Source organism: Phocoena sinus, chromosome 10, assembly GCF_008692025.1.
Source record: "Phocoena sinus isolate mPhoSin1 chromosome 10, mPhoSin1.pri, whole genome shotgun sequence".
Taxonomy (NCBI): Eukaryota; Metazoa; Chordata; class Mammalia; order Artiodactyla; family Phocoenidae; genus Phocoena; species Phocoena sinus.
Window position 1 is genome coordinate 85,135,299 of NC_045772.1, and position 15,896 is coordinate 85,151,194.

The following is a 15,896-nucleotide window of genomic DNA, read 5'->3' on the forward strand; positions in this document are numbered from 1 at the left end:
TGTGTTTTATTTCTTTCACCAATGTCTTATAGTTTTCAGTATACAAGTCTTTCACCTTGTATTAATTTATTCCTAGGTATTTTATTCTTTTGGATACAATTATAAATGGGATTATTTTCTTAATTTCTCCTTCTGATAGTTGGTTATTAGTTTAAAGAAAGCAACAGGTTTCTATACATTGATTTTGTATCCTGCAACTATAGTGAATTCATTTATTAGTTCTAACTATTTTTCCATGGAGTCTTTCTTTATACAGTATTATGTCATCTGTAAATAGTGACAGTTTTACTTCTTTCCTTCCAATTTGGATGCCTTTATATTTAAAGTTAAAAATATCATCCTGATATCTTCATTTGGGAATTTGCCACTCCTGATGAATCCAGTGGTATAATCTTTTTACTGGAATGGTTAGTGCTGATTTTAGTATTTGATATGGCACTTATTGTTATTTCTACTTTTGATGCGTGGTATGGAGTGATTTGTGTTACCTCTTGCATATGTGTGTTTCAACTTCCCTAATTTTTTTCTGATGGTCTGAGCTTATAAATTAGGCCTCATTTTAGCATGTTTATGAATATATACAATTGGGTCGATTCTTCAAGATGTATAATCAAGCTTATCTGGTCCAATTAGTCGAACACAATTTCCTATGATAGGAGGTCCTGAACTACTGCCAACATTGTAGGTCTTATCTTTAGGTTTGCAGATGTTTAATAACCACACTGAGATGATCTAAGAGTGCAGGGCAATTTCTTTCAAGCAGTGGCTTTGGATTTCGAAATTTTTTGTTTTTTTTTCCCCCAAAGATCTACGTTAACATCTGTCACCCAGTACACGTGTGTATGACTGAATAAACAGTGTTACTGCAGAATACTTACTCGACTATCCAAGATGTTCCTGAAATTTTTCACTCTGTTTCAGATATAAGAAAAACTGTACCCTTTCCAGGTGGAAACCAGTTAAGCTGATTTCACAAACTACTAGTGGGTTGTTAAAGGAAGACTGAAATCGCGCCTCTAGCAGTCTCCGCTGCTTCTCCTTCTGTCCCAGCCTTTTGGAAATGCATTGCAGAAGTTACCGAGCCGCAGCTGCGGTTCATTCCCAGAGGGTGGGCAGGTTTTCTTCCTAGGAAGCAGCAAGGTGCCAAACTACAGCCCCAGACTCGGTGGATGATGCGGGGCTCGACCCGTTTCCCTGCCTACCGGCTTCCTCGAAGTCCGTCCCGCCTCCTTTATCTGCTCTCCGCGAATTTAGTGCCTCCCAGGAGAAGTGGGCCGAGCGCCGAGCGATCGATGCCTCCTCCCCGCCCTGGGAGCCGCCATTTTGGGGGGAGGAGAAACACTCGTATGGGCGGCTGCGGGTCAATGGGATGTTGACTGGCTTCTGCTTTTCTTGCCTACGCTGTGGAGCCGGGGCAGAAGCCTGCACCGGGGTCGCTCCTCCGGCTGCCTCTCCGGAATGAGGCCTCAGTTCCCGCGCAGGACGGCTCCCTTTTTCTTCCGAGAGTAAGTGGCGGCGCGGCGCGCCGCCGCGCGCCCTCCGCTGTCAGTTACCCCGCGCGCCCCAGTCCCTCCCCCGCCCCGCTGGGCGCTCGGCTCAGACTCGCTTGTTTATTTCTGCAGGAGCCCAAGGAGAGGCCGAAGCCGAGACGATGCCTGGGAAGCTGAAGGTGAAAATCGTGGCCGGGCGCCATTTGCCGGTGATGGACCGAGCTAGTGACCTGACTGATGCCTTCGTGGAGGTTGGTGCAAGGTCCTGCCCCTCCAAACACAGGGAGCGCCGAGCCCTGTCAAGGATCTTAGTCACCTCGCCCGCAGCCTCTCAGCCTATTCCCCTGTCGACCGCCCTGCTGGGTGCAGTGTTTGTACAGCCGTCCCTGGAGGGCTGACTGCCGAGACTGCAGCCCATGTGATAGGAGCACTGCTCGCGCGGGGAGGCTGTTACTGCTCTGCCTGCAGGGTGACCCTGATGTCAGGACTCCTAACAGGCCACCTGCCAGTCAGGACATCCCAAGGTGTGACCACGCGGCCACTGAAACACACACATACACACACACACACACACCCTTCGTTGGCGGGGGGAGGGTAGCTAGCTTTTAATGCTAGAGTGATGGAGGTGATGTTTAAAAAAAAAAATGTCATGATGAGCCAGAGCATTAGAACGATAATCATTTGGGCTATTAATGTTTGGAGTTGATAGATGCATGATAATATACAGCCTGATTCCATATCAATGTAAAATATTGTTGATATTCCCTAAAGAGTCTCTGACCTAATCAGACATTGCCATGGCAATACTTAAGCTCAACTTCATTTTTATGTGAGAAACAGTTACTGGGTGTGTTATTGGGCCAGATGATAGGTGATGGGGATACACAGATTGCCAAAGCCTAGTCTTTGCTTTCCGGTATCTCAGAGACTGACCCACACAGTTTAGGTTAATAAATAATAGCTAATATATATTGAATCTCATTATTGCCAGGTCTGTGCTAAGTTTTTTTCAATTCTTAGTCCTTATAACAGTCCTGCTCTTGTATTATTTTCCCATATTGTAATTGAAGTACCTGAAAGACACAAGTTTTTTGTTTGTTTGTTTTAATATCACATGGACTTTTGTTTCCAAGCAATATATACATGTAATCAATTAAAACATATCTGAAAGGAACCATGAAACCTGAGAACTGCTATGGGGACTTGCTGGTACATAGGAGCCTAGCAAATTCAGGAAACAAGGGAAAATGTTCTGAGATAACATTTGCGTCGTCAATCTCTATTGACTGTTTTTACAATTAAAAATATAACTTAAAAAACCCTAGGAACAGTAAATAATTTGCCCAAGGTGCCTTAACCTTGTAAATCTCCAAAGCCTAGTGGTTTGTTAATACAAGGTGCAAATACTGCCTCTCCAGACAAGATGATGAGTGTTTCTGTAGATTGTGGAAACTTAATTCTGTTTCTGAAGGTTTAGGGAGGCTTCCTAAAAAAAGTGACATTTGAACTGGGCCTTGTAGGGTACCCAGGATTTTACCAGGCAGAGGGAACATCAGAGGCACAGAGTTGCATACATGGTGTGTTAGGAAACGATCTCAGTTTGGGATGTGTCTGGAGTCAAAGTGGATGTGTGCGTAGTGGAGGTTGTGAGGGATAAGGCTGGGAATGTAGGTTGGCACCAGCGCCCTTTTCTGTGTTTTTTGTAAATAGAGGGTAAACGGGGGAAGTTCTTCAAGCAGAAATGAAGTAAGATCATGTATGGATTAGGTTGTTTCTTTGTAGGATGACTTGAATGGTGATGTTATCGATGGACTGGATAGATGAGAGATGAGGCAACATCAGTTAAGAAGGTGGTAAAATTACCCAGACAATATGTGCACGTTTAGAATGGCAATGGGAATGGATTAAAGGGGAAAGATTTGAGGGACATTTCTTAGGTAAAATTCTCAGGCCTTGGTAACAAATGGCTTTTGCTGGTGAGGGAGGGGTTGGATTAAAGGGTGACTCATTAATTCCTTCTTTCAACAAACAGTTACTGTCTGCTCTTTGCCAAGCCCCATGCTAGTCACCGGTCTAGCTGATGCATATGTGACGGTGAACAAAATAGACTTGGTTCCTGTTTTTATGAAATGTATATTTTGGTGGGAGAGCCAGACATTAAAAAGTAAAGAAAGAGTACATTTATTTATTTATTTATTTATTTTTTATTTATTGGCTGTGTTGGGTATTCGTTGTTGCTCGCGGACTTTCTCTAGTTGTGGCGAGTCGGGGCTACTCTTCATCGTGGTGCGTGGGCTTCTCATTGCAGTGGCTTCTCTTGTTGCGGAGCATGGGCTCTAGGGAGCGCGGGCTTCACTATCAGTAGTTATGGCTCATGGGCTCTATAGAGTGCAGGCTCAGCAGTTGTGGCGCATGGGCTTAGTTGCTCCACAGCACCTGGGATCTTCCTGGACCAGGGATCGAACCTGTTTCCCCTGCATTGGCAGGCGGATTCTTAATCACTGCGCCACCAGGGAAGTCCCAAGAGTACATTTATAATTACAAGTTGTGATGAGTGCCATGAAAGAAAACGATAGAGAATCTCAGGAACTTTAGGTTGAATTATCAGGGGAGGCCTCCGAGGAAGTGCCAGTTAGGCAGAGACCTGTGGATGAGAAGGAGCTAGCTGCTAAAGGTGTGTTTGTGTGTGTGTGTGTGTGTGTCTGTGTCTGTCTGTGTAGGGGAGGGGCCGGGCAAAAGAGGCTGGAGGATAGGAGAGTCTCAGCAGAGGGAAGATCCTGAGGGTTTGCTTTGTTTTTTTTTATTTTTTTAATTTTTTTAATTTTTATTTTTTTTTTGGTTTGCTTTGTTTTAAGAAGTGAAGGAAGATGTGTGTGCTGGCATGTAGTAAGTGAAGGGGAGAGTGCTGTAAGGTAACGTTGGAGAGTTAATCAGGGAGCCAGTTGTGCAGGATAAAGGTTGGATTTTATTCTCAGTTCAGAGGGAAGCACTTATTGAGATGAGCACTGTTGTTGCTGTTTGCAGAATGAACTGCAGAGGGGAAAGAGCTGAAGCAGGCACCTAGTTAGGAGATTCCATTATAGTTCAAAAAAGAGGCAGTGAGGGTCAAGGTGATGGTTTTGCTAGTAGAATGGATGGATTCCAGATATGCTTTGAAGATAGACAGTAGGGGATTTGTTGGTAGACTGGAGTAGGGCTCAGGGAAAGGGAGACTGAAAGGTGATTCCTAGCTTTCTGGAGTCACTGGGGCAATTTTCTGACTCTCCATAGGGTTGAGAGAGATTGAATGGGTTGAGACTCAACTTCCATTTGGGCATGTTAAATTTGAGATGTCTTTGGTTCCTTTAATTGGAGTTGTCAAGGAGAAAGTTGGATTTGTGAGTGTGGTGTTTCGAAGAGAGGTGTGAGTTAAAAATAAGCTCACACAGGCCAGTGCTTCTCAACTTTGTGAGGCCCGGTCCTGCCTTTATACGGCAGGTGTTTTGAAATCTTCCCTTTACTATCTTGGCATGATATCTATAGCTAATATAACCTATCTATGCCCACAGTTTAAAAATATCAATATAATGCTCTAACTGTAATATGATAGAGAAATAAAAGTATTTTTTAATGTGTTTCAATATGGAAGTGCTTGTTAATGACCACAGAAGACATGAAGTAATCAGGTTGCACCCATGATATTTACTGAGCCTTTGTCTATATCAGATACTATACTGGCTGTTGTGCAGCATGCTGGGGATAGAGCAGTGAGCAAAATGAAAGTTTCTGTAGTCACCGAACTTAGGTTCTAGTGGAGGAAGGAGTTAATCAAAAAAATAGTTAAGTAAGAGATAAAGTATGCTAGATGGTGAGAAGCTCCCCATGTGGAGAAAATAAAGCAGAATTCAGGATAGGAAGTACCTCACCTCCCTGTAAAATCACGTGAACATGACTGCTCCTCTCACAGAGTGAGACAGTTGTGTAGTTTTGGCATCTCGGATGGGCCTTCACTGCCATTGGTTATCTGATTTCCTAAAATACACTATAGTCAGCTCATGGGAAAAAAAGAGAGTTGTCCATTAATTTTCACAGTGGTTGCATTTCTTGACAGTTAATGTGTATTAAAACCCATCATAATATTCTATCTATAAACCTGAGTTAGGGTCTAGGTAGGTTTTTCACCCATGTGGCTATCTGGTGTGGATATTTGAAAGTCATGACATGAGACAAGTCTTCATTGTTGGGGACTGTCTCTTGAATTGCAGGACACCTAGCATCTCTGGTCTTCCTTACTAAATACTATTATTATTTGTCCCAAAAACGAAATTTTTGAAATTTAGAAATTATTCGTCCCTAAATATGTAAAGTTTCTTTAGAAGTTGGTTCTGTCCCTTTTGCGAACCATTGACTTAGGGGAGAGAAGAGGGAGCGAGAAGACGGATGGATCCTTGAATGAACATGACATTAAGAATTTATTAGAGGTAGAGGACTAGGGGAAGGAAACTGAGATTGTTAGCCAGTGGGTGGGAGAAAAATCCAGAAAGTAATGTCTCAGAAGGCAAGAGAGGAAGTTTCTAGAAAGAGGAAATCCTCAACTGTCAAATGGCACTGAGAGGTCAGGTAAGGGGACAGAGAAATCACTGGATTGGACAACATAAGGATGTTAAGGGTCCTGGCTTGAGGAGTGTCAAGGACGGAAGCCCATACTGTAGTGATTTAGAGGGTTAAAGTACATGGGAGTAAGGAAGTAGGAGAGGCGTGAATAGGCAATTGTTTCAGGAAATATGGATGTGAAGGGAGAGAAGAAATAGTGTGTTATTCGGGGGGGAGTATGCAGTTTTTAGTACTTAAAAAAAAATAAGGTGGAAGATATTAGAACATATTTGTGTGCTAATAGGAATAATCCAGCAGAAAGGGAAAGATTAATGCATGAAAAAGGGGATAATGAAGGATTACAATATAATAAAGGGATACATTTTGTGATATGGGATAAAGGGATAAATATGTGATAAATAAAGGGATAAAATAAAAAATAAAGGGATAAAAAATAAAGGGATAAATTATGTGATATGAAAGATTTCTATCTTTGTGCTGGGCTTGAAAGATGGTGCCATTTCCATAGGCAGAGAGGAAAAGGGGGCATTTTTTGGATGAAGAGGATAAATGATAAAAGCAAAAGGAGGGAATATAGCACATGTAATTGAAGGGAGGGTTCTTGTTAAATAGAAGTGGGAAATAAAATTTGGCTGGGTAGAGAGGATGCGGATTACTAAGTGGTCTGAAAACGATGGAGAGAAGTCTGTACAGCAGATGCTCTCTTAACCAGTTTCTATTAACTGCCTCATTACAGTGCCCAGTGCTCTGCATTTCTGCCATAAACACATTCTTGAATACCCCATACCGTTAGCTTATACTCCAGTGTGTCTGCTTCTCCCATCAGTTGGCTGATAGGCTTTACCAAGAGGCAGTTGCGTTTATTCCCTAACCTATTTATGCCAACAGTATTTGTTATTGTTACTTATTTAAATCTTATACAAATCAGTGAAATAAGTGGGATAATGAAGTTGATAATGCTGTGTAAAGCATTATGGATACAGTTGCTAAAAATTGCTCTTGAATTAGATGAAGATAGTAAAAAATCTAGGATTCTCTATCCATAGTTATTTTACCAGTGATTTTAAGTTTTACCACATTTTAAAGAAACCCAGACTGGCAAACACAGATGATATGTTATGAGAGACTGGCAAACACAGATGATATGTTTTGGTTTATGCAAAAAAGATGACACAGAACTGTCAACGGTGGACCCTTACTCAAAGAAGAAGCTTCAGTCTTACGATAAAAGATAGAGGAGTGAATATTTATTTATATGTTTTATTTGAAAATGTTTACTGTTTGTATCATTTTTAATGATTATCTGATCTAACCAGATTATTTGATTGACTAATCAGATATTGGTCCTGATTGCGTTGGGGTTGAGGGAATTTCTACTATATATGATGTGAGGAGTTTAGGAAGCCAGTGAAGACCAAGTAGTACTTAAGGATGATTATTGTGGGAATCTCCAGGATGAACAGGATGGGATTCTGTACCAGGGGAGTATTAATCAAAATATATCCCAATATTAATGTGCATGTTACAAACTGTTCCGCTAAACTACATTATCGTTTTGTGTTTATCCAGGAGCCTTTGAGGGAACAGGGAGAGGAAAGGAAATTAATATTTAATGAGCATTTTCTACCAGACATTTTGCCAAGTCTCTACATACATTATCCTGTTTAATGCTCACAGCAACTCCCCTTTTCAGAGGAGGAAGCAGCTTTAAATAACAGGTTAAATAACTTTCTCAAGGTAATTTAGCTAATGAGTGGGGAAAGAGAAAGCGTTTACCTTACTAGGGAATCTTGTTAAAATCCCTGATGTTAACTAAATTGTAAGGCATTCATTTAATTGCTGAGTAATAAAATCTCCTTCGAATTAAATAAGGCCAAATGAACTCTGATTCTTCTTTAGTAGAAGGGGAATCACCACAATGTTGGCAAAACATACACTCTAGCCTTTTTCTTCTTCTAAAATCTTGTCTGTTGCTTGTTTGTTTAGTATAGTGTGGGGACTATCAGATTTTTACTATATCTAGAATGGACAGTTGACCAAAAAAAAAAAAATCACAGTATAGCACTACATTATAATGGGAAAAAACTGAAGAGGGCTCTGAAATCATAGCTTAAGAAATGATATGCTGTTTTTGGCAGTTGAGCCAAACTCCTTAAGTACATTTGGCTTTTGAATGGTTTTGAATGCTTTTATGAATCCTAATGACATTTTACTTCAAATAAAGCAGTTTTTAGGTAAATTAAACAATAAGTATTTCTTTGATATTTTGAATATTGAAATGTAATGAAAACTAGATAAGTAAGATTTCTTAAGTATGAGCAGATTTCTTCCCAGGTTTCTTTTTCCTTGTTTCATTTCTTTAACATTTGTGATTTAAAAGTAAAAAAAAAAAAATTATGCAAGTAATACATTTGGCCCTTCGTATCCCTGGGTTCCACTTCCTCGGATTCAACCAACCGCAGGTAGGAAATATTTGGAAAAAAATTCCAGAAAGTTCCAAAAAGCAAAACTGGAATTTGTTGTGTGTGATCGCTGTTTACATAGTATTCACATGGTATTTACAACTATTTACATAGCATTTACATTGTGTTAGGTACTAAAGAGATGATTTAAAGTGTATGGGAGGTTGTGTATAGGTTATGTGCAGGTACTGTGCCATTTTATATGAGGGACTTGAGCATCCACAGATTTGGGTATCTGTGGGGTGGGGGGATGGGTGGGAGGAGTCCTGGAACCAATACCCGTGGGTACTGAGGGATGACCGTACATGAATAGCTCCTGTTCGAAAAGATTCAAATACTCAAGTAAAACTTAAAAGCCCCTTATTTCTTACTTACAACACTATACTGTGTTGTCTACACCCTTATCAGTCCCTTCAGAGATAATTGCTGTCACTTCTTTGGCATGTATTCATCTACTCCTTCTCCTTGGCTTTAAAAACAAAAACTTTTACATATCATATTTTTAAAAACAAATGTAATCATACTTTTATATTCTACTACTTGGTTTTTTCAGTTATTATGCCATTGACATAATCCCCTGACAGTACATGTAATCAACTCCATTCTTTAGTAGGGAGCATGTGATTTATTTAGTCATTTTCTTGTTGTCACTAGGTTTTTGTATATCTTTTGGGAAGGGGCCATATGTGAAAGTACTTCAGGAGAAATTCCTGGCAGTGAATCCAGAATTTTATAACTGAATCAAAACAGTTTTTGCCATTTGAATTTTATTTTAATTTTTGATGTTTTTGAATTTTAAATAATCCATTTAAAAAATAGGTAATATATGTGCATGGCTCAAAATTCAAAATGTACAGAATGAGTCAGCCTCTCATGGCCTTTCCTTTAACCGATCTGTCTTGTTTCGTTTAGTGGCCGCTGTTAACATTTGTTGTATATCCTTCCAGAAACAATCTGTGCACATATAGGCATATATCATATGCCTTATAACATTTTGTCATTTTTTTTCCTCCACAAAGAATGCCGTACACACTGCTCTGCAGTAGAGGGATGTATCTTGGACATTGTTCCATACTAGTGCACGGAGAACTGCTTCTGTCTTCTGTATAGCACTGCATTGTGTGGCTTTCCCATACTTAATTTAGCCAGCTCCTGATTGATGGACTTCTAGGTTATTTCCAATCTTTTGCTACTATATGCTGCTTATATATGTCATTGTGCACCTGTGTATGAATTTAAAGGGTAAAGGCATTTACAATTTCGGTAAGTGTTGTCAGACTGCACTTTGTGAAGATTGTTCTAATTTGCATTCACAGCAACAGAGTATGAGAGTGCCTCATTCACACTGTGGTTTCAAACTTTTTGATCTTTGCCAACCTGAGTAGTAAAAATGTCGGTTTAGTTTGATTTCTCTTAGTATGAATGAGGTTTTCAGCTCTTGATATACTTAAAAGACATCTAGGGGCTTCCCCGGTGGTGCAGCGGTTGAGAGTCCGCCTGCCGATGCAGGGGACGCGGGTTCGTGCCCCGGTCTGGGAGGATCCCACGTGCCGCGGAGCGGCTGGGCCCGTGAGCCATGGCCGCTGAGCCTGCGCGTCCGGAGCCTGTGCTCCGCAACGGGAGAGGCCACAGCAGTGAGAGGCCCGCGTACCGCAAAAAAAAAAAAAAAAAGACATCTATATTTCCATTTCTTTGAATTTCCTTTTTTTGGTTGGTTTGTTGATCTTTTTCTTATTGCTTTGTAGGAACTTGTTAGAAATTGAAGAAATTAGCTGTTTGTGACATATTTGGCAAATCCTTTTTCTCACTTTCTTGTTTATCTTTGACTTTATCATATTCCTTACCATGCAGGAACTCATTATTTTTATGTAATTTCTTAAACCTTTTCAACCCTCTGACCAAACTGCCTAGGTACCAAATGGTTGGTATCATTCCTTGATAATTCAAATTGCATGATAAAATAACTAGAAAAATGTACAGAAGATAATAACTATAGGTTTGGGTATTTTGCTTTTAGAACATTTTCTGGACTGATTAAACATTAATATCTACAAGTATTATAATACCCATAGTAGGGTTGTAGGTCAAGAAGGAAAGGAGATTTCATAGATTATCTGATTAAACCAGCATTTCCTAAGTATCTACAACATGCAAAACTCTTGACTGGGTATTGGGATAAACCTTTAATGAATTTTGAGGTTAGAAAAGATACTTAATGGTGATAACTGATAGAATTAGGGAAGAGCTTAGAGAGATCAAGTTTAGGAAAAGTGAAACAATCTAGGGAGTAGTTTCTTAACTGTTTTGCTCTTAAGCTTCCTGACCGCTTCTCAAGTCCAGCCTGAGGTTTCACAATCTCCATTCTTTCTTAGAAGCAAGTCCCAGGGATTTAGCCTCCTTTCTGCCGCCTTCCTTTTTTTCTTATTTACTTTTGCATTTTGATTTAGTATCTGCCAAGACTGGCTGTGAAACAGGGTAGTCTCCCCATTCCAACCCCTTTTATTGTCCCTGAAGATAGAAACATAAAACCCTTAATGACCATAGTTTATTGCTGATCACTGTGTATGCACAGGTAAGGATTTAAAAAGTAACAAATACTGAGGAAGTGAGAAAATATGAGGATATGTTACTAAGTTCTTATAATAATGGGCTGTAGTTCTGGATTCCCTTGATAAGATGGTAAGAGTCAGTTGTCCTTTCTACCTTCTGATTGTATTTTGCTGGTCCTCCACCCTTAAGACTTTCCCCTTTTGTCTGAGCTCCTGTTTAGTGAAGGCCATGTGAGTACTTTCTCCACACTGACATAATGGTCTGATTTTAATTTCCCTGTAGAGCTAGTCCGGCAGAACAGTGGGTGATCCCTTGTTCCAGGTGTAGTTTATAAACTTGCCTGGACCCATCCATACTTTCTTGCCTTTTGTCTCAGGGCATAGTTGTCTTTTATCCCCTTCATGGTTAATCCTCCTATTGTTTAGCTGATGTTAAATTTTAATTTTATTCACATTTTTAATATTTTTATTTGAACTGTTCTTACTTGTTTTTAGGTAAAATTTGGTAATACCACCTTTAAAACAGATGTGTATCTCAAGTCGCTCAACCCTCAGTGGAACTCAGAATGGTTTAAATTTGAGGTAAGTTTTTAAATGTCAGCATTTTTGCGTGTGCATTTTTGAGGTGACCCTTTTTTCGCAGGAATGATTGGACTACGTTTTATTTCAGGTATAGTAGTTTTCCTACACCATAAAAATATTTCCTAAGAATATTGAGTTTTCAAAAAATTATGTTACAGTTCAGAAAATATCATATATGAATAGGAGAACCCAGATTAAAAAGGTATTATATTATTATATAGTAATTTTCTCTGGATTTTAGCATATACCAAAAATCACTTAAGAATAATGTACAGATTAAACATCTTTTTGAATTGTGATAAAAATACGTATCATAAATATTGCCATTTTAGCCATTTTTAAGTGTACAATACAGTAGCATTAATTGCATTCACATACATACAATGTTGTGCAACCATCACCACTATTTCCAAAATTTTTTCATCACTCCAAAGAGAAAATACTCATTCAGCAATGACTCCCCATGCCCTCCTCTCTCCAGCCCCTCGTAACCTCTAATCTACTTTCTGACTCTGAATTTGCCTATATAAGCGTTTCATATAAGTAGAATCATAAGTATTTGTCCTCTTGTGTATGGCGTCTTTCACTTAGCATAATGTTTTCAAGGTTCATCCATGTTGTGTAGCATGTATCAGAATTTCATTCCTTTTTATGGCTGAATGATAGTCCATTGTATGAGTATACCATATTTTGTTTATCCTCTATCTGTTGATGCACACTTGGGTTTGTTTCTGCCTTTTGGCTATGGTGAATAATGCTGCAGTGAACTTTGGTGTACCAGTATCTGTTTGACTCCCTGTTTTCAGTTCTTTTGGGTCTATACCTAGAAGTGGAATGGCTGAGTCACACGGTAATTTCTGTGTTAAGCTTTTTAAGGAACTGCCAAACTTTTCCACAGTGGTTGCATCATCTTACATTCCTACCAGCATGTGTGAGAGTTTTGGTTTTTCCATATCCTTGTCAATACTTGTTATTTTATTTTATTTTATTTTTAAAATGTAAGCCATCCTAGTAGGTCTGAAGTGGTATTCACAGTATAATTTTAATGTGTATTTTTATTATGAATGAGGTGAGTTTGATTTCCTATGGCTAAGGACCATCTGCATTCTTTTACTTTGAACTGTCTCATATTTAAACCACCTGAAGAAGGTATTTAGGTTTCAGAGGTTGACTTCACCAGACTTGATGACCAGTTTAATACAAAGAATGTAGATGTGAGGTGTTATCTAATTGGTTTTGATTTGCATTTCCCTAATGACTTATCTCTCTACCTACATTTGCTTAGAGATAAATCTATAAGATTTCTTTTCCTGGAAATAAGTAATCTTTTACATTTGGTATATGTATACATTTATGGTAATGAAGATTTTTAAATTATAAGATTTAATTTTTAAGATATACTTTTTTAGGTGGATGATGAAGATTTACAAGATGAACCTCTCCAGATCACAGTTCTTGACCATGATACATATAGTGCAAATGATGCCATTGGTAAAGTGTACATTGACATTGATCCTTTACTCTACAGTGAGGCTGCAACAGTCATCTCAGGATGGTTTCCAATTTATGATACCATTCATGGTAAGCAATACATTTTAAGAAAATAAGTCACAGTCTTTTAATTTATCCTTAAAGACTTTTGTGTTGTGCCTGGTATTTTTAAAATACATATCTTCAAAAGATGTCTTCTCTTTTAATAGACGTGGTAGTCTGTATTGTTGGTAGAATTGTAACTTTTCTGACCATAATTTGAAATAATGCCTGCTAAATTTGTACAATATAGTAAGCAAATGTATCATTTGAAAATCATCTAATATTGCTACTCTGTTTCTAAAACACATTTTAAAATGAATAATCTTGAAACTTTTCTACTTAAAAATTCTTGAAAGGAAAAAAAATTCTTCAAAAGCTTTTTGTTGCCTAAAGCAAAGTTCTCAAAGTATGGTCTGGTCTGGGGACATCTGTGGGTCCATGAGATACTTTCACAGGCTCTGTGAAGTGAGATGAGAACTGTTTTCAGGATAATACTTATATGACATTTGCCATTTTTAGTCTCACTTTCTTACAAGTTGTACAGTGGAGTTTTCAGAGGTTTCATGATGTATGATGTTACCACACATTGAATGTAGAGCAGAAATTAGAATCTAACTATTTCATTAAGCTACACACTATAGAGATTGGCAAAAATGTAATGTAATGCCACCCTTATCACTAAAATTTCTTTTGTTTTTCAAAATAGTTATTTTTATAAAAGTGTTTATTTTGACATAAATCGATTTACTGCTACTTTAAATGAAGTAATAAGTAAATATTTGTCTAAATTCTCAATTTAAATTTATAGTATGGTAAATATTGAAGGTTTTGACCCGCATAGACAAAGATTCTTTGAGATCTTCAGTAATTTTTGAGATTGTAGAAGGGTCCTGCAATCAAAAAGTCTGAGAGCCACTAGCCTAAAAATATGTCATCTCTTTAAAATGGCAGAGGGACCATTATGGGCATAAGGAACTGGCAGATGCTCCTGCCTACAGCCTTGCATTTTTCTGTCTATTTTACATTTTTGACCTGGCAATTCCATTGGTAGTAGTTTATTATAAGAAGATAAGATGTTTGATGAGATTTATGTGTATTGTAACATTCATATTCTATATTATTCATTGATGTTTAAAATGGTAAAATAAATTGGAGAACAGGATTTACTTAAATAAATTAGAGCATCTATAGAATGAAAATAATTAGGAAACAAAGTTAGCATTGCTGTTATGATTGATACATTATTTTTAAATCATTATTTGCCTGATTATTTAATTATACTTTATTTTCTTAAGGTAGAAACTTGTTTTTCCTTTTGAAATTATAGGTATCCGTGGGGAAATCAATGTAGTTGTCAAAGTAGACCTCTTCAATGATTTAAATCGATTTAGGCAGTCGTCATGTGGAGTCAAATTCTTTTGCAGTAAGTAAATATATTTTATTACTCATTTGACAGGAAATTTAATAATTGTTAAATATGAGAAATCATATTAATGTTTCAGAAGTCTAATGGAAAACGTATTATACCTTGGTCTTAATGCCAGAGAGAAAATTGTGAATTTTTCAGAAGTAATTACTGTAGCCCTAGGAACTGTTTATCTGATTTTAAAGTAAATGATATCTAATTTTTCACAAGTTCATAGAAAGTTTTTTTTAGAAAAATCCAGTGGGGCATGTTTGTGCATGCGGTCATCATGACAGTGACACTGTGGCCCACAGGGAGGCTGCCTCTGGCTGTTCCCCACATCCCCCCTTCTCTAGTCTCTGTGCCAGCCTCTGCCCACAAGCGTGTGATTAGAAGGAATCACATTAATCATTGCTGGTTACAGTCACTTAACTCCAGTAGAAAGGGTAACAGGTGAAGATTTTTGGATCTTTTTCAGAATTTTTAAAGAAGAATCCATATATTAATGAGACAATATTTACATAAACCTTTAGTGATATTGAGTCTGAGGTGGAGAATTAATTGTTAAAGCACTACATAAGATTACAGCTCTGAAATACTTAAGAATGACTGGAAACAAGATTGAAAATAAAGGTGGAATGTTTTTTCCTGCAATGCAACAATTTAATTCATCCTTAGAGAAATTAGATATGGGAATGCAAAGTGTGCATTTGTAGGTGAACTGTGCATTTGCTACAGTCCTAACTCAAAACCCAACAATTAAGGGAATAAACCCAAACGGACCTATACAGAAAGAGTCCACAATTCATTTAGGCCACATGTTGAAAGAAAATCACTGCATTGTTAAACTAGGTATGTGTCTGCATAATATAAAACATTGTGATATGAAACAGATGATACACTGTATCTGAACAGTAGCCTTTGCTACTTTGATGTCAGCGGGTTGTCAGAGGTTAGCGACAACATAGGGGGAGAGGACTTGTCACACTTTCTCAGCCAATGAAAACAAATCCCATTAATGCCTACATTTGGGAAACAAATTTGATGAGGCTACACGTGTGGCATATTCAGACTTAATTCAAATGGGCTCTTCGAAATCGGGCCATACAGACGTGGAGCCATTTGTGGTGAATGGACGTGTATATCTTGCAGAAGCCTCAAATGGCTTTAAAAAGCAGAATTATTTAAAAAGCATAATTACTGGACACTAATTTATAGAGAAGATTGCAAGCTAATCATCTAACGTAGAATTTACTCTTGTACCAGTAAGTCAACAAAGGTT

At 38.2% G+C, this 15,896-nt stretch overlaps 1 protein-coding gene and 1 pseudogene across 6 annotated transcripts in view; both read left to right on the forward strand.

Moving 5' to 3' along the window:
- The first annotated feature begins 1,317 nt into the window (after positions 1-1,317).
- C2CD5 (C2 calcium dependent domain containing 5) overlaps positions 1,318-15,896 on the forward strand; it is an 83,256-nt gene continuing 68,677 nt past the window's right edge. For 5 of the 6 annotated variants that reach the window (XR_004351754.1, XM_032645456.1, XM_032645457.1 and 2 more), the window contains exons 1-5: positions 1,324-1,505; positions 1,623-1,741; positions 11,590-11,676; positions 13,086-13,257; positions 14,537-14,632. Coding sequence is in view for 5 of the 6 variants with exons in the window: in XM_032645456.1 (XP_032501347.1) it covers positions 1,652-1,741; positions 11,590-11,676; positions 13,086-13,257; positions 14,537-14,632 (445 nt within the window). In the remaining variant the exon portion in view is untranslated. Of the gene's footprint in view, positions 1,506-1,622; positions 1,742-11,589; positions 11,677-13,085; positions 13,258-14,536; positions 14,633-15,896 lie in introns of all 6 variants that reach the window. The other variant, XM_032645454.1, reaches the window with a different exon arrangement.
- On the forward strand, positions 14,703-15,825 carry LOC116760435 (annotated as a pseudogene).